The sequence below is a fragment of the Diorhabda sublineata genome, chromosome 3 (genome assembly GCF_026230105.1).
Source record: "Diorhabda sublineata isolate icDioSubl1.1 chromosome 3, icDioSubl1.1, whole genome shotgun sequence".
Taxonomy (NCBI): Eukaryota; Metazoa; Arthropoda; class Insecta; order Coleoptera; family Chrysomelidae; genus Diorhabda; species Diorhabda sublineata.
In genome coordinates this window covers 18,892,286-18,919,380 of record NC_079476.1, presented here as the reverse complement: position 1 = coordinate 18,919,380, position 27,095 = coordinate 18,892,286, and the positions used below count along the sequence as shown (strand labels likewise).

Genomic DNA, 27,095 nt, shown 5'->3' with positions numbered 1-27,095 from the left:
TTTTCAAGTACAAGACACAGAGTCATCTGTGAATATTTAAAATAAATAAAACCTATAATTACCATATTAATTCTAATCGGAAGGTATAGGGGGCTATAATATTTATTCGTTATATTTGTACAGGCATCTGTAATATAGGAAACTATAAAGTCGATATTTATTCTGTTGGAAAGTAAAGGGCACTGTAATAGATTTTTCGTTATATTGTTACAGGCATCTGTAATATAGGAAACTATACAGCAGATTGTTATTTATTGTATTGGAAAGTAGAGGGTACTGTGGAAGATCTTTCGTTATATTTTTACAGGCAACTTGTAATAAAGAAAAGTATAAAATCATAATATTTAATCTATTCAATACTAGAAGAGGCTGTAATAGTTTTTATTAGTAGTACCATTGTATAAATTCTATTCTTTATACAATGGTAGTACCCTCACATTACGGTGAAGGACTGTTAAATGTTTGAAGAAAATTTATTTAAAATTATTAAAAAACTAATCAAATTTTTGTATGTTTTTTTCTAAAATAAATACAAAAATTCACAAATAAAAATCAATCGAAAACATCAATTATAGAAAGAGTTGACATTTAATTCTTTCATTATACCAGGGTTATATCAAAACATTGGGTAGAAAAAGGTATGACACAAATTTTACTGAAATTTTTAGTGTTTGATCTATTCGATAATAGAGAGCGTTAATATTTAATATTTTCATACGTTTAATACGAGGGTCATTTCAAAAGATTTGGTACAAAACACAAATTTTAATCAAACTCTTTGTGTTTAAGGATTTTTTTTTCGAAAATAAATGAACGGAAACATTTAATGTGCATTCGACGATAGAGGGCATTGAAACAAAAATTTTTCATGAGTTATTTACTAGGGTGATATCAAAATATTTCGAAGAAAAGGAGCTTTCAATACAATTTGGATCAAATTTTTTAGTGTTGTATGCGATGGGACAGAGCGCTGATAATATTTTTATCCGTCAAATACCAAAATATTTTGTAGAGAGCAGAGCTTTTGACACAAACTTTTTGTGGGTTTTTTCCAAAATAAATACGAAAATTGAAAATTTGCAAATAAAAATCAGAAACATTTTTTTATACGTTATTAAATAATTTTCTCAGTTATATTGAAAGATGTACTAAGCAGAACTTTTGACACACATTTCAATCAGTTTTTTCTAGTGTCTGAAAAAAAAATAAATAAAAAACACACAGAAACTTTAATTTCATATTATTAAACAATAAATAAAACACTGTACACACTTATTCAGTTAATAATTTGTAGCTCATTTAATATCTGTATTTTCCCGACCGATTCGATCGCGTTTCATTGCATCATTCGATCTACATAATCGATTCCGTTTTTCAAAATCATTTTCTCAGTTAACCTCATTCTAATCGCCAACTTTCGATTGGGGCTCAATTGTTCGTCTTGCAATAATTTTAGATCTTCCTCGATGGTTGTTTTGTATGTACCCAGAAGTAATTTCAATCGAGCTTGAAGAAAACTCCAACATTTCTTCTCGAAGTTGATATTTAGACATTGAAAGACGCTAGATTCATTGGATTCCAACCAATATTTTAGTTGTTCTGAAATCGGCGAACGATATGACTTTTTTAGAAAACTTTTAAGTTCAAAAATGAAGAGAATTACAAAAATTAATTAATCTACACTCGTTTTTTTCTGACGGTGTTATCTATTCATGTAGGTGAGCATCATCGGAAAATTACGCGGATGCTAATTATAAGAATTAGAAAACTCAAAAGGAAGATATATGATATTAGAAAGTAAATGGGGAAAAGCCAAGAAAAATTCCACCGAAAATAATGAAAAAAACCAAGCAAAATTGGGGAAATGGCAAAAAGAACTGAAAGAGGGCGAAAAAAACAGGTCAAGGAGTAATAAAGAAAAGCCAAGAAACATTGAAAGAAATAATGGAGTAGAGCCAATAAAAATTAGTGGTAAGTTATGAAAAATTAAAGAAGATATGAAAACAACTGTGAAAACAACGTTAAAAAGTCCCGAAAGAAGTAATAAAAGAGGGACGAAGTAAAAATCTAGGAAATACATAAAGACCAAGAATAATTCAAAATATAAATGAAAAATGTCAGAAACGAGCCAAGAAAAACTGAAACAAGGCATGAAAACAACTGTTCAAAAAGAAATAAACAAAGACCAAGAAGAATTGAGGGAAGAAATGAAAAATGCCAAGAAAAATTGGAGACAAGTCAAGAAGACATGAAAGCAACTGTCCAAGGAGAAATACAGAAAGGAAAAGAAAAATTGGAAGCCATAATGAAGAGGGTCGAAGAAAAATTGGGAAAAAAGTTAAGAGCTAAAAGAAGAGACGAAAACAACTATCCAAGAAGAAATGAAGAAGACCAAGAAAAAATGGAAGAAGAAATTTAAAAGGGGTAAGAAAAATTGGAGGCACATCACGAATAAGTGGAAGAAGACACGACAACAACTGTCCAAGAAGAAATAAAGAATGGTCAAGAACAATTAAGAGAAGAAATTAAAATCTTCTCAGGTATAGCTGGATGGATGGAAAACTAAAACAACTCTCCAGACAATCTATTTCTAATTTATTAGTGAAAAAATCTCTTGCTAATTTCACATGTGCAGTTGGTTTATTATAAAATACTCACCTTGATTCATGTTGAAAATATTAATGAACCTCAATAGAACATCGTCGACAGGATCGCTACCTTTTCTTAAAAAAAAACTACCGGTGGGTTCTAAAGAAAATTTTTTAAGTAACTCTTTTCTTTGTTCCCGCAACGGATCAGATTTACTGATACCGAGTTTGATCCAATATCCATCGTGCACATTTTCTTCATACACAAACCTATGAAAAACAATAATAGAATCGAATTTTCGTCGTTTCCAACAAAAAAAGTGACATAAATTTTAAGTATTAGAATACCCATTATGCAAAAAAAGATCCGCGTTTGTTCTAGCTCCGTAAAAGATGAAAAACTGTTCTCCGGGTTGATACGTTTTGAGTGCTAAACATTCGCACCTCTTCAAGTCTGGATTGTAATCGGTCGTTATCTGAAAATAGATCCTGATATCAATTTCGCGATTATCGTCCAATCTATGTCTGGTTTTTTAGACTGTTCGGCCGTCTTCGGTTGTCTCATTTACCTAGTTCGCTAGTAATCAAACTGATCGCAGCTTCTGAAGATGCCAAATTCACAGATTACCGAAACGTCGAAAGTAATCGACAATCGAAGAAGACCAAACAACCCACAAAATGGACATATATAAACGTACCGTTCCATTCATATGATTACATATATCCCAAAGGGGAATCAGAGCATTGATTGCATCTTTCCCATCTTCCGAAGGCACTTTATTCTGTCTTGTCATTACGGAAGACACAGCCCAACTGGAATTAATATATTTTAATTATTATTTCGCGTTGTATCTTTACCAATTGTTTATTGTAGTTCCCTATTGTCTTATCAATTCATTTGTCTTCTGGAGTTTGCGTGGAGTTCTTTTTTCAAGTTATCCAACAAAAAAAAAAACAGAAATAAAACACTTATATAGAGTCGTTGCTTTAGGTAGAAGTAGATCTATTCTTAATTGAAGAAGCAAACATTGTGGTCGAGACTCAAAAAACACTAGTTTTTGCGATACTATATCTCGAAATATAAATATCAATAGAAGGCGCGAGATGTTCCGGGTTGATCGATGCCGCATTTACACTAGGAAAAATCGTTAGTGCTAAATATTACGTCAAATTGCTACGGAGATTAAAACAAAAGGTGAACCGCGTCAGGCTGAATATCAAAGATTGTTGGGAGCTCCACCACGAAAAAGCTACTACTCACTTTCCTCACGACGGCCTACTCAACAAAAAACGAGATCAGCGTCAAAGTCCCTTCAGACTTCCTTTTGTTTCCTTGGCTCCAGAGATCGCTGAATGGACAATATTTTTTAGAATACCCTTTAGAAAACTCATGTATACCGTTTTTTTAGGACGAGACTATTACGAATTTAGGCCGTGCAATAAGGACAAGCACCGAGGATTGTTGGTTTTTTTCACGATAATGCTCAACCTCACCTTCGAACGTGGCAACACTTCAACGACAATGACGAGCTGAAAGAACATGTTTGAAAATTGAGGGGGCAACTTTTTATGAAGAAGGCCTACAATATTTCGGAGAATATGTAAAAAATTAGTTTAGCCGTTGTAGAATCTTGTTTAATAAATATTTTTTCTATATCTGCACACGTTTTTTTTCTATACAACCAAACGGAACTTATTTTGTGGATATATGTTTATAGTACTGGAGACATCTTTTTATAAATGAATGCTGGCAGTAAACGTGTTAAATACCGAATAGAAATGATTAACATAAAGAAACGTTCATTGAATGTAACATGAGAATTAAGTAGCTAACATACATCCCACATATGGTATATGTATATACACGTCCATGTCTGGTATACCTAGCGATTTCTTTTTAAATTATTTAGTAAAATATGTGTTGTTTGTTGTACCTATCGATGATTTTCGTGACAAGTTAACGAAATAAAATCGAAAGTAATTTTCTCTATTATAATTTATTTGCAACATATTTTAAATAGTTTATCTATTTGTTTATTTATCAACCTGTTAGTTTTCCTTCCAATATTCTCTTTTAAAACATTATTACGTGATAATTATTAATGTAATGATAAGAACACGAAATTACGGAACGATTTAAAGTTGTCTATATAATTTTAGTACAGAAACAGTTCTGGAGAATTTTCCCTCAAAGATAAGCAACGTTCGGGTCGGCCTGCTGAAATTGGTGTTGACCAAATCAAAGTCATAATTGAAGAGAATCGTCATAGAATTGTTCGAGAGGTTGGGAAGAGGCTACATGTAACACTTACTGAGCTTTTCTTGAAAAGAATTGTCAGTTTGGTGGGATTACAGAGGTGTTGTGTTTTTTGAGCTACTTCCAAAGAACCAAACGATCAATTCTGATGTTTACTGTCAACAATTAATGAATCTGGATGAAACGATCAAAGAAAAACTGCCTGGATTGTCAAATCGTAAAGGTTTAGTGTTCCATTATGATAATGCAAGGCCTCACACATCTGGGAAACTATTGGAGCTTGGCTGGGAAGTGAAGCCACATCTAATTACCATTTATTTTGAAATTTGCAGAATTCTTTGATTGGTCAAACTTTCACAAATGACGATGACCTTCAATCGCACCTGGTTCAGTATTTTGCTGATAAGGACTAGACATTTTATGGAATCGGAATCATGAAGCTGATGGAAAGACAGAAAATAAATAATTGATTAAAAACTATTATTTGTTAAAAAAAAATAATACAAAAACGAAATTACTTTGCCGCCACCCCAATAGATGTTGAAAAATGACCTCAATCAGAAACCTTGATGGCGCTCTTCCATGATGAGTAAGTGCTGATGCATACGCCCTCCCTGCTATTCACTTATTTGTCCTAAATTTCCAGAAAAACGATCCAGGCGACTATGGAGGAAGTGAAGTTTAATGATCAAATTACTTCCTATATTTTTGAATCTTACAGAAGATCGTCTACAAGTGTTATAACATTTTTGGATTTTTTATTTACGACAAGATTTTTCACTCAAATGTTTAGGAACTGTAATTAGCAACAAAAATGATAAAAAAACAAGATAATTCAAATAAATCAAGCATATACAGGGAGTTTTATTCAAACTATATTTTTAGTTCGAGGTAATTACAAAACATGAACATTTACTATCTTTCTCATGTTTTATATCTATAAAAATGTCGTAATAATTTGTATACCTTGTATAGTATACCACGGAAATTTCAGTGTTAACGCTTCCAAATTATATATATAAACGTTATACGTGAAATTTAATAGAATCTTCGTATGGCTATCGTGTATTTTGTATTGGGATAAAGAGAAAGTAAAGTCTGTGAAAAATTCAATAGTTTTATAGAGTTTCTTTAGAAGATTAAGAGGATCTTCTTAAATATATTACGAAATAATACAATCGTGTTAATTGATATATTTCGTGATTTCACTTACAATAAAGTTAAAATGGAAAGTGCTAAACTTGTTGACATTAATGTTACAACATAATTGGGATAGATAATATTTGTTTGAATAGTTTTAATTTCGTTTAGCAGAAGTTTTTTTTACGAAAATCTTGCAGGGGGACGTTATTTGCCATTTCCGCAAATAGTAGTTGTACGAGGGTTGTATCAAAGGTTAGGTTCCTAATTAGCTACAACCTCGAAAAAAGGTTCTAGGCTAAAACCGACAACAGTGCCGTGCGTCCATTCTCCAACCCGACCGTTCTCGATTTATTACCACGAACTGTCATTGATGTACTAAGGTTGCTATTCAAGTTTTGAGATACGGCAACACTGATTTGTATATGTCAAATTTGACATTACCACCATAATGCTTGACATTCTAATGATGAACGTGCGATTATTTTCTATCCCTGGTTTTTTCTGATAAAGCGACTTTCATTTGAACAGAACGGTTAACAAACAGGGCTGTAGATATTGGAGCAGAGAAAATCCTCACTGGATGTGTGAGACTCACACTCAATATCCTAAAAAAGTTAAAGTTTGCGTTGATATTATTAACAATAAAATTATTGTTTTGAGGGTATAGTTAATGGTCTAGATTGTTTCTTAGTGCCTACATTACAAAGACTTGTTCCTGATGTTAATCATTCAAATGAGATAGACAATATTGCTGATTTAATAGTTAGGATAACGCAAGAAATTAATATTAACTCTGAGGTCATACAAAATGTAGAATTGGAGAATTCCAAAATCGCCTCGATTATCATCAAGAAGTGAATGGTGGTCATTTAATTTAAATATAAAGTATAATAAAAAATACATTCTAAATATTATCTTCATTCTACGTAAAGTTTTGTGATAGAGACATTATCTTAAAAATTAATTTGCACAGTTATGATTGCACCCAATTTGAAAAAAACTTTATATTGTTGAACACAGGATTAAAATCCCACATTCTAGCTCCTTTAATATTTAAAATTTTCGACGGGGTGCTTATAATTGAGAAGGGGTGTTGGAGGGAGGATAATATATTTAAACTATAAATTGTCAATTTAAAAAAAAACCGACTTGTTTTTTTTCGCATAGTACACAATAACGCTAAAATCGAATTTATTCCATACGTTGTATAATATATAATACTCGAGATCCCATTCCAAATATTCAATTGACGTATTTTGTTAACAATAAATTTTAATTATGAAATAATGATGATAATTAAATATAAACATTTGTTGTATTATTATCCCCGTTACGCATTCCATAAGAATATTGCTGCAATGACGAAATCTATAGAATGTTGTTTAAATAATAATAAATAATTATAATGATAAAAACGATGAACGGAATCATCAGTTTATCCAACGGAACTTTATTGTTTATAATCATAACATAATAATATTCTTCTACGGGGTGATTCATTAAGAATGTCCAATCTCTGAACTGTAGAGAGTTTAAATTTAAATTTTCGCAATAATTTTTTATGTTTCACAATTTCACTTTGAAAATTGGCAATTTTACGTTTTTTGGCATGTGGAATTATAATTTGCACTCTAATTTAACATTGCTAATAGAGGACGCTAGTTACACTAGTTTCTGTTAATTAAATCAAAGTAAACAATTTTTGGGCTAAATTTACAACTAAAATAATGAAAAAATATTAAAAAGCGTTAAATTCTACAAAAAATTCGACTCTTCTTTGATTCGTGTAACTCAATCGGTTATCGAGTTATTTGCTTCTAAAAAGTTCAATAAATTTTAATTTTTTCATAAAAAAATTTTATTATTCTTTAAATATGTAACAATAACAAATTTGTAAACAAAAATAAAAAACTTCAAAGCATTTACTTGAATACACTTTATGATCCGCTTTTGTAAAGATCTCTTAATATCAAAATCACATTCGTGAATTAAGCCGTGGTTTAATTTTTCGTTTTCTTTTCATTTCAGGCTTGTATCGCTATTAGACAGCTTGTGTAGAAGCAAAAATTGGATAATAATAAGAATAAGTAATACATTAGTATACTATTTATTAACAATTTAGTAATTAACAAGTGTAATAGCAGCTCCAGTTTTAACGAAAATCGGGGTTATGCGCTGTTTACAATGATCAAAATATTAGCTATCGTTTTGTGCAAGATCGACGCAGCTATGGTGATTGGGTGTACTAAAGCATGTAATAATGGAGATGCGTCATACTGTGTTTGGAGCAAGAAAAACGTAGCTCCGGAGCTACGTCGCTCTTGCACCAAACGCGCATCGCATTTTGTTTTGACGTTTATTAGATATTTTAGTAGTTTAACTGTTTGCGTTAGTTTTCTACCTTTGCTATAATATTCTTAGTTGTTATTTTTGAGTTTATAACAAGTGTAATATATTAGAGGAATTGGACAGTGAACCTGAACCTTTTAGTGGTGGTTCCAGTGATGAATATGTGGCAGATACAGCCGACAGTAGCACATCAAGTAGTGATAGTGATAGTTTGAAGGTTAGAAAAACAAACAGGAAGTCTGTAAATGAATCGCAGTGGGTTCGAAATAAGAAAAAGAAACTTTTGGCTACTGGAGCAAGACATCTTAATAGTGTGAACAAAATGGTCGGTTCTAGAGTGGTTGGCAAAGACTGTAAATGCAAATTTAAATGTTTCGAAAACTTTAATGAACAGGAGAGAACGCAGATCTTAAATAAATTTAATGAAATTGGCGAGAAAGTAATGCAGGATACTTACCTTGTAGGCCTAATAAGTACGTCAGAAGAAACCAGAAAACGTCCTAAGACAGGAAATGGTCGGCAACGAAACGTTTCTCATAAATACATGGTAAGTACTTACTCACCTTTCAATTTATTTTCTGAAATAATCCATTTTTTTAAATTCCAGATTGGTATTGGTTCAAAATCCCACCGAGTATGCAAAAAAGCATTTGGTGCGGTTCATGGTATATCATCTAAAAGAATTGATCGCTTGTCAGCTTTCTTAAAATCTAACGACGCTCTCACATCTCCTAAGGATGGTCGTGGAAAGCATCACACTAGACCCAACATGATCCCCCCAGAAATCGTTGAGCAAGTAGATAGCCATATTCGCAGTTTTCCCAAGAGATCGTCTCATTACAGTCGTCAAAAAAATAATAATAAAATGTATCTTTCACCGGAATTAAATGTCAAGAAGCTGTATGAATTATATCTAGAAAAATATGAAAAATATATGTTTGATATATATGGCCTAAAAGATAAAAAACATCTTTCCGTCGAAAGTGACTTACGACTTCTACTTTAGATATTTCAAGGCTAATTTTAATATTTCGTTTGGCAGCCCACGGTCCGACACTTGCAAGACTTGCGACGAATATGAAAATAAACTTAAGCTACCTTTACCCGATGAAGAATTAAACCAAATTAAAACTTCTAAACAGCTCCATGTAAGCAGAGCTCAAGTATTCTTTGATGCACTCAAAGAAAAAACACAAGAAGCTAAAAATAATCCCGAGGTAGAGGTACTCTGCTTTGATCATCAACAGAATGCACCTTTACCTAAAGTCCCCTCAGGAGATGCATTTTATCTTAGGCAGTTATGGGTTTTTAATTTCTGCATTTATTCAGCCAAAACAGGAATTTCGCATTTTTACATGTATGATGAAACCACTGGCAAAAAGACACCCAATGAAACCATTAGCTTCCTAGATCATTATTTAAAAAATATAATGTCCAAGGATGTGAAAACATTGTACATCTTCTCAGACAACTGCGCTGCTCAAAACAAGAACGGAAGCCTAGTACAATATCTATTCACTTTGGCCCAAACTAAACAGTTTCAGTCGATTCTTCATCGATATCTTGAACCAGGCCACTCCTTCTTGCCATGTGACAGGTCATTTGGGGTTGTAGAAAAAGCAATACGAAAAATCGAACGAATATTTACTCCTCAAGAATATATGACACATTATGGCAAATGCAGCAGAAACTTTGAAGTGGTCCCACTAGATCAAAACATGATTTTTGACTTTGTAAATTATTTAAAGCCACATTTTAAGAAAACAGTCATCAACCAGCTTAGACAGAAATTTGCGATAAGCAAATACAAACTGATTTTATATGAAGCAAACAGTGGAATCCAGTGCAGCGAGTTTTGTAATGTACCTATCTATAGTACATTCAATATTCAACGTTCTACGTTAGATACCAATACGGCACCAAATCAACTGTATAAAGAAAAATTGCCATTGAAAAAAGTAAAATACGACAACGTGATGGTGCTGGCAAATCAATACGTGCCAAAAAACGACCTTACTATGAAAAATTAACTTTTGCTCAGGGGAACACAGGTAGTGACGTCGAAATGACCAACGACGAAGAAACTATTGAATAGTATTAGATTCTATGACTTATTATTATTGTTTTGGTTTAATGAGTAGCATTGAATAAAGTTTATGTAATAAATATATACAAATTTTGAGTTCAAATGTAATTTTAGCTCTTTCATTATTGCAGACACGCATACTTTTTGAAGTTTTGGTGCAAGAATGACGTAGATCCATTAAAAAACAACTTTTTATTTGCTTTAAAATATTATATTTTTAGAAGATTTTCGGTATTTGTAATTGTTAAGGTACGTGCTTTTGGCAGTTTAAAACGTAAAAGTGGTATCTAATAAACTATGGCGTATAAAAAATTTTTTTTTTATTTTCTCAAAATCGACTTTTATGGAGCTGCGTCATTCTTGCTGCGGAGTCCTCAATTTTTCAAATAATGAGATGCGCGATATAATTTGTGTGTTTGCTCAGTCAAATTACAGTAGTCTAGCTGCGGCTCGAAGATATTCACAATTATACCCAAATCGAAGGCAACCCAATTACAAACTGTACCGAAATCTTTACGACCGCATAGGTGAAACGGGGTCTTTACGCTCTAAAACTGAGCAAGGTGCTACAAAAAAAATCATTGCCAATGAAGAAGATGAAATTTTAATTTGTGTTACGGAGAATCCAGATATCAGTACACGCCGATTAAGTCTGCAAACAGGTATAAGCCAATCATCTATTTTTAGAATACTGAAGTGGGATAAATTGCATCCATATCATTACACTCCTGTTATGTTAACCCAGATTTTGTGGATACAATTCTTTTTACTGATGAGGCAACATTTACCAGAAGAGGAATATTTAATTATAAAAATAATCATTTGTGGGATTCTGAAAATCCACATGCTATGAGGGAAACACATTTTCAGCACGAGCTTAAGGTTAACATTTGGTGTGGTGTAATATGTGGGTATTTAAGAGGTCCTTTTGAACTGCCAACTGTCCATTTAAATGGACCTCTTTATTTAGATTTTCTTCAAGAATATTTACACGAATTACTAGAGGATATACCTCTCGCTTTAAGACAAAATATGTGGTTTTTGCACGACGGAGCACCACCACATTATTCTTTATAAATTCGTCAATACTTAAACGAACAGTTCCGCATCGATGGATTGGTCGTGGAAGTGAGTTTGCTTGGCCACCAAGAGGCCCTGATTTAAATCCTTTGGATTTTTCAATTTGGTCGCAAATGAGGGCATTAGTTTACAAAGAAAAAATTACTTCTCTTCCACAACTGCGACGGAAAATAGAAGAAGCCGCGGTTGCATTTGCTTTGAAGTTTTTTATTTTGGTTTACAAATTTGTTATTGTTACATGAAAAAATTAAAATTTATTGAACTTTTTAGAAGCAAATAACTCGATAACCGAGTGAGTTACACGAATCAAAGAAGAGTAACTTTTTTGGTAGAAATCAACGTTTTTTAATATTTTTTTATTATTTTATCTGTAAGTTTAGCCCAAAAATAGTTTACTTTGATTTAATTAACACAAACACCCCGTATCTCGGAAACTAGCAATATTTGCATAAGGCATGTTGAGTACAATCATCATATTTTGAGGTCTAGAATCTACAGTTCAGAGATTGGACATTCTTAATGAATCACCCTGAATATGAATTTATCTATAAATGATAGTTCATTCATTCTGATTATTTAACTAATTATTTCTTTACAACTTTGTCTTTTCTAAACAAAAATTCACTGTTTCTACTATCGAATATTTCCCAATTCCTTTTCAAATGATGAGTTTGTATATTCTTTTTTAGTCTTCCATTCCTTATTTCTTTTTCAAACTCATGTGCTTCATCTTTCAGTTTCTTAACTGGTATAATAAATGCAATGCAGTTCATGAATTCTGAGCCCCTTATAGTAGAGTGCGTTCTCAAAAATCTTTATGCACGCGTCAGTGACAAGTTTCAATAAGCTTAACATAAATAAGTTGGAATTTCTGGAACCGTTGGTGATATTCATACTGAATACAATGTTTAAATACCAACACTCTCAATTACACTGTCTGACGAGCGTTTCGATAATCAAGTTATCGTCTTCAGAGACTAAACTAAAATCTGATAACTTGACTTACTTGATTTATACCAAATTTTCTCACCAATAAACCCATGAAAATTCATAGTCATTCTTTGACTACTAAACTATAGAATGGGCTATAAGGAATTGGCCCTTTGTCCCTATTTTAGCTACTCTTACATCTAGCAATTTCGATGCATCCAATTACAATTTCTTCATAGTTTTTCAACCCTATCATAGATATTTGAATGTATGTAGTGAAAAGTTTCTATTTTGATCCTCATATTTCATAAACTTTTTCAGGGTGTTCCTTTGATTATGATAGAGTTTTAACAATATAAATATTTTCAATCGATTGGTTTGATCGATCTCTCAATTGCACTACCAAACAGAGATCGTCGCTTTTGTCGAAGCTTCGCTATAAAGGGCATATCATAGGACCAGATTTTGCGCAGCTCTTATCATTTATTCCAACATAAACACGCCTTTAGATTAAGAATTCATGGACCACACTACGTGTATGTGTGTATATATAACATGCATTATCTTCTTTCTTAATATATCGTTGAACGTGTCGTGAGAAAAAAATGTTAAAAGTCTACTTGTGAAGTGTTAAACAATGGTAATTAATTTAGAATAATTTCATTATTTTCTCTTGTTTATTGTGTAGTACTTATTTGAAATTTTCAAGTTCAGTGGCAATGACGGGGAAAGTATTTGAATATTCTTAGTACTAAGTAAAGCGTGAAAGTGTGAGAAAATATTATTTGAGCCATTCTAAATGGATTCACCCAGCAAAAAAATCGATATTTTTCACACTTTGAGATATCATTCTATATGTAATTTGAAAAAATATAAATTAATTTTTCCGAAAAACGTTTTTTGAGCTCTACGGCGCCATGTGGAAGCTTGTTACATTTTTCTTCAAACATTTTGAATATACCGTCACTTCTAATTTATATAATTCGTCCTCTACCTATCTACATTACACCTATCAAAGTAAATTTTAGTAAATTTGTGGTGAGATTTTTTTCTTTACAAAAATTTCAATTATCTTTATGAATTTTCTTTTGTTTTAAGCAAATTTTGTATGATAGTTTTCATATAAATTCGTATTTTCTATTTATTTGGAGAGCAGAACAACTAGAATAGAACAAATTCCTGTTTGGTTATATTTTAAAAAAACATAAACTCAGTTTTTTTATATGCCAAGGCATAAGCTCCTTTTTATTCCAATCTGTTCTTTGTACTCGTTTCCATCTTTGGTCCCGTTTCCTTCCTCATTTTATTTTTTTCCCGAAGTTCTACAACTGCCTGGTTGGGAGTTTCAACCACTAGACTACAAATTCAACGCATTCCAACATCTGGGAATCCAGTTAAGGGCTGCAACCATCCCGGGTTTTTAAAGATAAGTCCCAGCCTTATTTTTAATATACAAATAAATCTGAGTTATTTTTAATAACTTTTGGATACGTAGTTAATGCGAATTAACTATTTTTTCAATAAATTTGTTTATTCCGAAACTTTTTTTATTATTCTTAGCGTTAAATATTAATTTGGATAATCGTGTCCGGGGAAAATTTTAGACTGTTTATATTTTGTTTAATTCATAAGGCGTTTCCAGCTTTTTTATTAATTGTTAATGTCGTTCGTTAAAAAGCTGACGGCGTCCAATTTAATATTGATAATTCACCCCATCTGAGTACCAGTTATTTTTATACTTTAACTGAGGCCGAATACCACTTCCTGAGGGAGAGTCTCCTGCCAGGGAAGTCAGGTTACAATTTCAGTTGATATTTTCAGAATTAACATTGAATCAAAAATACGGTCCCGAAAATGGCGGTTTTGACCTATCCAAGATTCACATACGTTAAGTATTTCACTTCCAGCGGCTATAATGTAGGTTTTATCGAAAAACTAACAACTTCAACTTATTTTACGCGATAAAAGTTGTTGAGTGGCAGTAGAGAATAAATAACGCACATTTTAAAAAAATTGGTACCGATAGGCCAAGTTCAGCTATTTATATATATAGGTAAAAAACAGAAAACCATTAATTACTAAGGAAACCAAAATTACTCATTGAGTTCTGGAAAACTTTGCTCTTCTCTGATATGTAGACTTTGGCAAATGTATAATGGTCAGACATCAAATTCGTATTCCAGAAACCCTGATAGAGGTCGTTCGTGACATTTTAGTCCTAATGCAAACGCTCTGCAGTAGTCACCATTATAGGATCCCCTGTACGTGGATCATCTTCTAATGATTCTTGTCCACCATTTTTAATTGTTGGAAATAATAGACGCAACTCAACCACTATTCTGTTTTTGATTTGTGTTGGTGTTAATTATTCTTTATTAAAAAAATTTAGACATTTTCCAAAACAATTTGCTGTTTGAGTAGTAGTTCAAGCTCTACTAAACTTTGTGTAAAGCTTATTGAAACTTGTCTCTGATGCGATTTTTGCGAACAAATTCCATTTTCTATATGAGCCCAAGAACTCATGGACTGCAAAAACTTATATCTTGGACTAGGGTAACAAAATAGTCCATTGATAGGTTACATTTTAAGGGCCAAACTGAACAATTTTTAGAAGACGGGGGAATGGGATATTAAGGGGGGTCGATACAAGCATAGCCCCAAGTTTATGGGATTACTGCTCTCGTCCCCCGACCGCCATCTTGGAAAAAGGGGTGAAAACACGTTCCTCATGATATCTCGGAAACATTAATCTTACAAAAAATTGGTCTGACTTTTTGTCAAATCCAAAATTTAAAAAGTTAAGAGTAAAAAAGTGAAAAAACTTCCTTCTTTGAGTAATAACTTTTTTTCTATTGATTGAATTATGTCAGAATAATTTTGTAAAGGATCTCTTCACGAAGATTTTTTTCAAGGGATATTAACCGAGTGGTTAAGAAAATATTTACATAATTGGCTTATTTTAAAGAATATTAAGTTCGATCCAGGTTCTGTGTGAAAATTGATGGAATTGCTGAAAAGGTCACCTTAATATCCCACGAAAAAAATTGCGTTTTCTAAAGATTGTTCAGTTTGGCCCTCAAATTGTAATGTTTCAACACCGTCAACAATAACATTATTTGCAGCTTTTGTTGGAACATCTCTTGAACTAATACTTCAATAAATAATAAGAATTCTAAAGCACAGATTTTATCTAAAAGAGTCAAGAGTTATATAAAAGAAATTTTGCAGGTATAACAACATTCCTTGAGTGTAATTGTTATTTAAAAATCATTGGAGGAGATGAAACTGCCATTTATATACACGAAGTGAAAGTATTGGGTTTATTGGCTATAAATAAGATGTCGTTTCGTTATTTTCAATACGTCGCGTTGTGTCAAGATGAATAAGAAAGTCGTTGGCACATTTTCAGGTCTCTTTCTTCGTACATCGATCCGAAAACCCCTTATTTAAATTTAGGTATCTACAGAAATCACTTTTGAAACGAACTAAATCATACGTTTGATGTTAAGTGATGTTAAGGAGTTTTAATAGGCCATCTTTTTCAATCTGTGTCAATTTCAATTTTCGTCTTATTATCTAAGCTATAAACCAACCTCGTATTTTATTGTTATACATATTATTTGATCAAAAACAAACACATGTCTTGTAAGCATCTACCCCTGGACAAATTCCTACCATATTCTGTTATTCCAACAGGATATCATAGTAATTTACGTCACAATGTTCGAGGGTAGTCCCCCGAGTTCTGTTGGAGATTTCGAGAGGTATTTTGATTTAAAAAGGTTATCTACGCTATACAGTGTCGAACAGCCAAATGTAATAAATCCGTAAATAAACAAGTTATCTGTAAAGTTCCAAATAGATGTGGAATCTTTCATAATGATATGGAATGTTCCACAATAATCTGGAGTGTTCCACAATAATCTGGAATCTTTCACAATAATTTAGAATGTTCAAAAATGATCTGTAATGATTCACGATGATCTGGAATCTTCCACAATGGTTTGGAATATATAAAAATGATTTGGAATGCTTAAAAATAAAATGCAATGTTACCCAATAATTTGGAATGTTTAAAAATTAACTATAATGTTTCTCAAGAATCTAGAATCTTCCACAATGATCTGGAATCTTCCACAATGATCTGGAATCTTCCACAATGAACTGTAATCGTTCAAAATGATATTAAATATTCCACACTGATCTGTTATGCTAAAAAATAATTTGGAATATTTCACAATGGTTTGTAAAGTGCGACAATGGCCTGGAATCTTCCAAAATGATACTGAAGGTTCCACAATGAGCTGCAATGTTCCACAATGATCTGGAATCTTGCACAATGATTTGAAATGTTTAAAAAATGACTTCAATGTTCCACAATGATCTAGACTATTCCAAAATGATTTGGAATGTTTAAGAATGAAGTGCAATGTTCCACAATGATCTGGAATCTTGCACAATGGTTTGTAATATTCCACAATGATTTGAAATGTTTAAAAAACGACTTCAATATTCCACAATGATCTAGAATCTTCCAAAATGTTTAAGAATGATCTAAAATGTTTCACAATGATCTGAAATCTTGCACAATGATGTAGAATGTTCCACGATGATCTGGGGTTTTCCACAATGATTTGGAATGTTGAAAACGAACTGCAATGTTCCCCAATGATCTAGAAGTTTCCACAATCGATCTAGAACCTTCCACAATGTGAAAACTTCCTAACATTTTTCTTAGAAGAGCGATCCTTTGTATGTAGTTACCACGTTGGAAGGGTTGACTCAAATCTTAAGATATCTCTTTTTTGATTTTTCAGTGGCTGAAGAACTTTTAAAAAGTATCAAAATAGACTATCATAAATAAAAAATATATCCCTTTTCAGCAAATGATTTAAATTTGAGGTATTTAAGAACCTCAAAATTGAAATAAAATTTATGCCGCGAGATTGCGGGTTCTCTCATAAATACCAAAGCTAAAAAAATAATGTAAAATAAATAGATGCAGAATCGAACAGTGGGATCGTAAACTATAGATAGTCTGAAACGTTTACGCTGTTCCCCTTCTCCTTTTACCGGTAGTGGAAGAGAAAGGACCAAAAGTGCGTAATGCACGTAGTAAACAAATCCTGATTCATTCATTTCTCAGTTTCTTCGGTTGAAAGTTTCATCATCGGAATGTTCGGTTTGTTGATGTACAATTTACGTCCATAGTGAGTTTCGAAAAATTTATATTTATATTGAAAAAAAAATGCGGCACCGATTAAATTTAATCGTAATAGTTTTTATAATAATTCTCAAAGTGATTTGTTCCGAAGAGGATGTTAATGATGAGAATTCTACGGAAAACAGTGCAAGAGAAATGAGAGAATTTGAACAATTCGTAAGTATGAATTGAATGATTTTTGAAAATTCTTTTATGAAAAAAGTTACTCCTATAAATCGTGTATCCAAAAACGGTAGGAATTTCGTTCGTTCAGGTTAAATAGCCCCGAAAATTGAATGAATGGACTACAATAACGATTTCCGTACATTGGACATCCTGTATATTATCACCATAATAGTAATGAACAAAATAATAGTTAATAAAAATTGATCTTATTTTTAATACTATCGTTCATGCTAAGCTACTTCGAACACTGAATGAATGGACTATAATAACGATTAGACATTATTTGATAGACGTACTGTATAATATTTCAATAAATGTCATGGGGATTAACCTTATATTTTATTGCTTTCACTTGCTTAGCAATTCAAGAAAATTTTATGTTTTTGTAAAAAAATCGTTAAAAATTCTTTATGTTTATTAATTAAGCCATTGTGTCACATTGACAGCTCAAACATCGTCCGTGTTCAAATGATCAATTTTGGAAGCAGAAAAACACACGAATACACAATATATTTATATACCAAATTTATGTAAAATTTTGACAGGAATAGGTTAAAAGCAAATTAGGATATATCTCACAAAATGATAAAAAATAATAAAATAAAAAAGAGCAACACAGAGAGAAAGCAAGCAATTGAAGAAACTCGTCAACTTCATGATGAAGATGACGGGCGGTTCCATGAGTAAATCTATACGTCATATTTGTGTAAAATGTTGACAGATGACATAATTTAATCATCGTAGTATAAGTGTTCTTAGTTATTTTATCTAATCACCCTCGTATTTATTATTCAATAGATTATAAAATATATACGTAAATTTATTTGGGATTGACGGGACATCCTGTATACTTCTAATCGATTTATGGGAATGGTTCGAATCGTTGAAACAACATAAATCGAAATAATAACATGTTACATTACTTTATAAAATCATTGTGTCGTACTGATGAGAACTATAAAGAACAAAACCGGTAAATTATTTTGTCCATGCGAGGATGGTTCCAGAAGTACCTGGCCCAAAAAAGAAAATACAAGAATTTTGGAATTTTAGCTCCAGCGATATTCAATAAGTGCGATAACCTTTTTATAATAAGAATCGTCAAGTTCCTCATAATAGCCATAACTGCCGACATCGCCTCTTCATGGTTAGAAAATGTTTGACCACCGAGCCATTTTAAATCTTGGACCATAAAATAATCCAAGGGAACTAAATCTGACGTATAGGATGCATGAGGTAAAAATGCAAGCTTTAATTCATTAATTTTGGCCATTGCAATAGCGGATGTTTGACTTGGTGCATTGTCTTGATGAAACAACGCTGTCTTCTTAGCCAAAAGCGGCCATTTTTGCTTGATTTCCTTGCTCATGTTTCCAAATTCACTGAAAACGTGCACTATTGATGGCTGCCAAACTAATACTAAACAACGTGGCGTCTTCAAACTTAAAACGTATGCTGTTTTCAAGCAACTACCCCCATCTCTAGGTCAAGCCAGGTACTTCTGGGATCACCCTCGTATACTGATATGGCCAACTAGCAACGTAATTGACTTTATATTTTGAAAAATATTAAATTCGATACAATAGAATAGAAGAATCTCATACTACAGTTGAGAAGTATTTAAATTTTTGATCAGCGCTCGTGCTACAAATTTCAGGTACCTACTGACCGTTAAATAATTTACTTTTTACAGCGAAAATTATCATTACTGTATAATGAGACATTCTGAATATTTTTAAATTAAATTGGGAGCATCTGGAAACCTCATACAGTAAGTTCAAAGAAAATAAAAAAAATAAATATATCCTTTTATAGAGAAATTTCTTTGCGATCAATAGTTGAAATACCATGTATGTGCACGTGTGCAGTATTGGTGAAAATGATACATTTTCTGTGTTAGTGTTATAAAATTCTTATAAGGAGTAAGAAAATAAGAAAATGAACAATTATTTCGATACGAATACCACGAGTGAGATGCAGATGCGATAATTGTAAATCACACGCCCAGATTATAACAAATAAGAAAGTTATTTATTTATAACGAACGAGCAACAACGTTATCGATTTTATTGGATAAATATACAAACAAAAAATAGAAAGCGACTAGAAAAATTGCACATAAAAAAATTTATAATGAAACCGGATATTTTTTCAAACAAAGTTTGATGTATATACGAAATTTCAGCATTTAAATCGAATGACCTTGATGACTAGAAATGATTATTTGTTAGTGATTCAATTATAGTCCGGGGAAGTTTTTCACTGAAGGGAGATCGAGAATAATTTACCTGAATTTTCCAATATATTCCTTGTAAGCGTAACAAGGAGAATTCGAAATTTGAGTCTTTATTTTTGCTACAAATATTGTAAAACTGAAATCAAATTGATATATATCAATATAAAAGAAATGTTTCTAGAAATATTTTCAAATATTGAAAATTCAAAACGATAACCGCGTAAACTCGAGTGTAGGACTTTTTATGTGAAAAACAAACACAAGTGGGTAAAACCTATTATACTCAAATAATTCGAGTGGTGCCTGCAGTGTGGAGGTGCCACGTCTGATTGTCGACTAGGACTTGCAAATATTGCTCTAGGTGGGATCATATTGGACAGCTCGGAAGAGCACCTGTCCAATATTTCTGGTCAACTCTGGATCGCCTATAAGTCGAATTGTTTTCTTCTGTATTCAGTCAAGCATCCACAGGGAATGCTTGGGAACCAAGCTACAAATGTGCGAGCAATACTTCAAAGATGTACGTATCAGGGCCTTGCAGAGGATTAGAAGGGGACTCAAAGTTTTCGTGAAGCTGCCTTAGCTAATTCAGCCACGTAACCATGCCAGGACATATTCCTCCCATTCTCAACACATTATTGATATTTTATGTACTGACAGGACCAAATCCTGAGCTTCATTTGATTAACCTTGTTTTTCTATATTAAAAATTATCTTGCAGTTAGATCCAGCGGAAAGTTTCGAATATTAAGACTATAATGTGGTGGTGCACCATATTTTTGGAACCAAATAGTATGATTCAAGTTTTGCCTATTACTTGGATCCGGAAATGTCGCAATTAGGTCGGGAAGCACTACCATACGAAGAGTTTTCAAATGTCGCTCAGATGTTAAATTCCCATGAAAGAAAAAAGGGCCAATAAAACTTCTCCTGATGATTCCTATCCAAACAATAGTTTTCCAAAAATTCAGTCCATTTGAGTGAAAGTCCATTACGCGGTCAACAATTTGAATTTTCAAAATTTTACAACACCAACTTTCTTAGAAACATATTCTCTATATTTTCTAATAATATCAATGTGATTTTGATATTTTTACTATACTAGCCAACTAATTTTCAAATTCTAGTACAATTTTTGAAAATTTAGCGATTAAAATTTTTGAAATCTAGTTCTATCTGGTTATAGGGCAAAAGTTTCGAAAAATGACTATATATTGAGACTGAAGATGGAGCAAACAAGAAAAATTTCCTTTTTATTCCAACGTTAATAGTTTTAACTACTACCCCATATTTGTTGTGATATATTATCAAATATTATTTTTTCAGGGATGGAGAAAAATCGACACTTTTCACGACAGCGATTCAGGTTGGATACCAAGAGGAGAAAACCGAAGTCCCGACCAAATACGACCGAAAAGACGAAGACTCAGAAAACGAAAAAGAAGACCACCGATGGTCGATAATCCCGACGAAAGAATACAATTCATCCGAAGACGAATCCGTCCTTACCGATTAGATCCATGGGAAGAAATAAATGAAGGAGATATAAAACCTATAATACGCAGACGTAAACCACAACGATTCCAATCTTCAGAAGAAATAAACGAAACTAAAATTTATACAGACGAAAAAGTTACTACAAAAAATCCTTTAGAAGATTTGAAAAATATGTTGAAACAACCGGAAGTTAAAGTAACTCTAACGGAAGCTATATCAGAACTTTTGAATGGAAATGAAAAATCTACAACCATAGAATCCGTTATATATAGAAGATTACCAATTTTGAAAAACGAAAACGTTGTAGAAGAGACTGCAGAAGATCAAAAAAGAATAGAATTCGACGACGTTCCTGAAGAAACAACAGAAAGAAGATTGTTTGTAACTAATAGTACAAAAATCGAAGAGGAAGATGATATAAATGAATTGAAACGTAGTACAACACCAAGGATGATAAGGACAAGACAAAAATTACCTACAACGAACGCAAAATTACGTTCAACTACAAAATCAGTGATAGAAACCCCTATACCCGAACCCGTGAAAATCAACATAAGCGAGGTGATCGAAAATATTGAAAGTACAACGAAAACATACACGACCCAAGGACCAATGAGGATATCCATAGATTTAGAAACAATCTTTGATACCAACCTCGAATCGAATACTTCCGAAACTTACGTAACCGCGAAAGAAGAACTCAAGGAAGTTATGGAAGATCCTATCAGCAGGGATAAACTATCAAAGATATTAGAAATTAGGAATATGACGTTGGGGGAGTTGGTAGAGCAAAGAGAAAGAGGTTCCAGTCAACTTCATTTGGCTGATATATTTCATAATAACACTAGAGAACCTGAACCGGAAGAAGAACCCCTCGTCGGTCATATCAATTTTATCACGAATAGACGAGAAAAAAGTTTGAATATCGATTTAACGACTACATCGGAACCGGTAGAAACTTTCCCGTGGAAACAGTTATATCCGGATTTATTCCACGAATCGAACGATGTGGGAGAAATATTAAAACGATATGACTCGAATGACGAAGGTTTTTTCTTAAATATACCGGCGGGGATGAAATCAGCGTTGTTCGTTAGTTTGGCAATCATAGGGTTGTCGATAGTGGTGTTTTTAGCCATACTAGTCGTTTTTAAAATGTTGCAGAAGAAAAGAAAATCGTTAAAGTATTGTAGAAGTCTAACGACGAAGTTTAAACCTCCGATGTTGATACAAGGTCGACCGACAACTGCTATAAGAACATTTATGAACGAAACTTTGGGTAGGAAGAAAAATTATTACAAAAGGAATTTACAAAGTATGTCGGATGAAATTTGGGACACGAGTAAAGAGAGAAAAGAATCTTTTTAAGTTATTTGTTTGTTAATTTATTTATTGTTTTATTTTTTATTTGTGTAAGTTTAATTTGTGCAATAAAGAACTGATATATAAGAAGGTTACTTTTTTTTCAACCTCCGATCATACATTATAATAGCCAAGAATGCAGCAGGTGATTGGTGTGCGAAGTACGCGACTGCACATTGGTCAGCAGTTAGGGAGACTCGAAAATTCACCATGAGATCACCCTGTACACATGTTTGATAAAATTCTTTCAAAGTTCAATTAAATGCAATCAAAATATCTAATTCTCTTTCACCAGTAATACACTTTAAGCTCACATTTAACAACTATTTGCTTTAAATTGGTAAAACCATTATTTTAAAATTAATATATTAATCGATCGCTCTGTATACATATTTCTTTAGTAAAATTCTTTCCAAATGCTTTTATGTGCAACAAAAATATCTAATTTGTTCATCAGTTTTACGCTTTAAGCTCACATTGTACACCTATTTGCTTTAACTTGGCGAAAACATCATTTTAAAACTATTTTATTTATTTATATTAATAATTAATCGAATATATTTCTTTGGTGAAATTCTTTCAAACTGCATTTAAAAACAACCAGAATATCTATTTTTTTCTACAGTAATCCACTTTAAGAAACATTAAACTATTTGTTTGTTTTTTGCAAAAGCATCGTTTTAAAAGATATGTTATTACCTGATCACCCTGTATATATCTATATTTCTTGGTAAATTTATTTAAAAGTACATTCAAAAACAACCAAAAATACATTTTTTCCTCAGTAACCCACTTTAAGTTATTTCAAACATAAATTTATTTGGAACTATGTAAAAACAATTCAAGTTTTTTTATTAATTGATCTCTCTGTATATAATTTTCTGATCAAACCAAAGTACATTAAACTGCAATCGAAATATCCAATTTTTTGTTCAGTAACTCTTATTTAACACATTTATTTGCTTCAAAAGTGTGAAAATCAAAATTTATAAACTTTTTTTCAATTGATGACTCTGTATATATATTTTCATAAAATTCTTCCAAAATGCAACCAAAATATCTAATATTTCTCTCAATAACAAACAACATATCAAATAATTACCAGTTTTAATTATGCAAAAGGAGTCATATTCTGTACCTCACCAAATATCAACTATGAATTATTACTCGCTCATTTTTCTAATTTTCGTCGTGTCAAAATCAACAAAATTATCAGTACAACCAAAAACAAAACATCGTCATCACGATTGTAGATGATTTAAGAAATGCTAACTAAGTGAAACTTTCCAAATACCAGAAGGATAATGTTACCCCAAATGCTCACCTATACAGTGTCCTACAATTATCTACTAATTTCCTACTACCCCACTCTGAAAATACTGCCCCAAACGCCAGAAAATAAAACACCCGAATATCAATTATGATTCCTTTCCAAACACCAGAAAACTGCACTAAAATAAATTGTAAATGGTGCGAAGTTGCTGTTATACAACCACCAAACTCCTGTCCAATACTTGAACCTGTTTACTGTCCAGATTTCAACTGTGATTGATATGAAATAAGTATCAAACAAGTTAAAGTCGATTGTAACTACTGTGAAGTTGCAAGATAATGTTGCCACATTTGCGAATCCATAAAGTGACCAGAAATTCAATGCGGTCTTGTGAAAAGTCTCTTAATACAACCAAAGATGTTTGTTTATTGTATGGACCACAATTTTGTCCTGATATTGAGTAAAATTTTTATGAAGAGCAATTAATATCAACCAGATAATCTGTTTTTTATGTAAACCGGTATTTTTCCACAAATTAAATATCCTATATGTCATGCTTCAGTAATACTAGTGAGGGATGTTGTCATATATGTAAACCTGTTATTTGTCCACAAATTACTTGACCTGTATATCATATTTCAGTAATATTATCAGAGGAATATTGTTCTGTATGTAAACCTGATATTTGTCCACAAATTACATGTCCTTTATGTGATGCTTCAGTAATACTAGTCAGGGAAATATTGTCCTCTATATAAAACTGCTGTTTGTCCACAAATTACATGTCCTTTATGTCATCCTTCAGTAATACTTGCACTGGTATTTGCTATTTCATTTGTATAAAAATATTGATAAAAGTGATTATAATAAAAATAATAATATAGGATTACAAATTTAAAAAATGGTGATAAAATCCGACAAATGTCACTTTAATATAGGCAACCATTGATAAAACTATAACAAATACGATTATTTTCAGCTATATGAATATATGCAACCAGTAATACAATAATAAATTGAAAATATGGATGTAAACATTTTAAACTTACCAATAATCTTCAAAGCTGAATCTCTTCCTCATAATTTGGCTAACGGAATCTTCTGATGTGTTAAATAATTTATAAAAATAAGCAAACTGTCTAATAATGCTTTTATTTTTACAAAGAGCTTTTTCTAAAGTTGGACTTCCCTTCAACTCTAATAATTCATCCACAGTGAAATATAAAACTGTGTTGTATGTATTTGGTAGAATATCGATGTAGGGTTTCCAAAACGATTCGGATTTATATTTTTCATATAAAAGAAACACGGCCAAGGTAACATTGGGCATGTTACCCAATAAATAATCCTTCTCTATCAACTGTTTTAATGGTGTTTTTTTGGCGGCATCAACTGTCAGCATTAACTTTTTTGGTACTGAAATAACTAATGAAGATTCCGGGATTTTGGTATTGGTTATGAATCCTAAACCGTAGTTTTCAATTTCTCGTATATCACAACCTTCAAGTTCCGCGCCGTTCTCTTTAAACCAATTAGTGAATCTGTCAATGATGGCAGGACAGGTTCTACCACTTGTCCTATTTTTATCTTCATTTACTACCTTTTTTTGTAATTTTTTAATTGTTTCAATAATTACAGTCATGTCCTTATGATTTTCCAGTAATTTAGATACATCAGTCTCTTGAGGTAGGGTACTTATTAGTAACAATTTGTCCATAAGTTCATTTATTTCGTTGTGATTATTCAATGCAGAAGATTTCTTTGATTTCTTACCCGATCCTTTCCGTCCCATGATTGATTAATTTATGATACTCACTTTTTATTTTAATATAAACACACTATAACTATTATTCAAACAAATATACTCACAAACTCCTGGAAACAGGGTTATGATCAAATTACGTTTTTATTTATAACCACAACATACAATATAAACATGCCCAAAACTTCATTAGTTCGTGTAGTACTTAGTGCAACTGATCGTCCCTAGATGCCGCGGTATGCTTCATTTCAAATATAAATAAAATCGAGTTAGGAATTGTGTGTATGCATCCTCTTTAAAAATTATTCAACCGAAGTAAATATATTCGTCCTTGTATTATGCAACAGATAATATTACGAAGGGTATTTATAAATTACTTCTCGGTTAAATATGGTTGAACGTACACGATGTGTAAATATTTTAACCCATGTAAGGTGGTTTACTGTCAGGTTCTTAGAAATTCTTTGCGGAATGCGGATTTTCTATTTTTATCTCAACTATAGTAAAAATTTGAAATCTATAATGATTAAGAGATTCCCATTATTATATACCGGTATTTTTATTGAATTTTCTAGGAAACGTATTGGGTGGGGAACTAAGGACGGTCGTTAGCTATATCTCAGGTAAAAAAGTTATTACAAAAGTTGTCCCGAGGAACACGCAGAAATTGTTTTCAAAATTTTAGGTCTACCACTAGAGGGTGTATTTGAAAATATTGAATTATAAATTGGTCAAAATTTACCCAATTAAGTGGCGCTTTATAATGTTAATAGTTTTCTAATTATACAACATTTAATGAGAACTATGTTCTAATATACAAGAACTTAAAATAATTACATTACATTATTCTTTATAATGATAAAAAAGATTTGTGACAAAAGAGAGTAACCTTGAAATTATTTATTGGCTTGATTGCCTACCGCTAGAGGACGCGATTAAAATCTAAAACATTAAAATTTACCAATTTTATTAATTGATTGATAAATATAAAACATTTACCATAATCTACGAATAATTCTACGTATATTTGGCATAAAGTTTTTGTATATCATTGTGGGTAAGAATTAAAAATGAGCGGAAACTTTTTTATGACAAACGACGTAACAATACAGGATGATTCATTCAAGCAAGTTAATGAAGTTT

General features: G+C 31.9%; 1 protein-coding gene across 1 annotated transcript; it reads right to left on the bottom strand.

Moving 5' to 3' along the window:
- Positions 1 to 1,223: 1,223 nt before the first annotated feature.
- Positions 1,224 to 26,177, bottom strand: LOC130442030 (actin-histidine N-methyltransferase). The gene is made up of 5 exons (XM_056775992.1): positions 25,240 to 26,177; positions 3,287 to 3,401; positions 2,937 to 3,064; positions 2,659 to 2,858; positions 1,224 to 1,599 (listed from the first exon to the last, which is right to left on the bottom strand). Exons 1-5 carry the CDS (start codon positions 25,980 to 25,982, stop codon positions 1,337 to 1,339), a joined length of 1,449 nt encoding a protein of 482 aa, XP_056631970.1. The 5' UTR covers positions 25,983 to 26,177; the 3' UTR covers positions 1,224 to 1,336.
- Between the last annotated feature and the right edge of the window lie 918 nt (positions 26,178 to 27,095).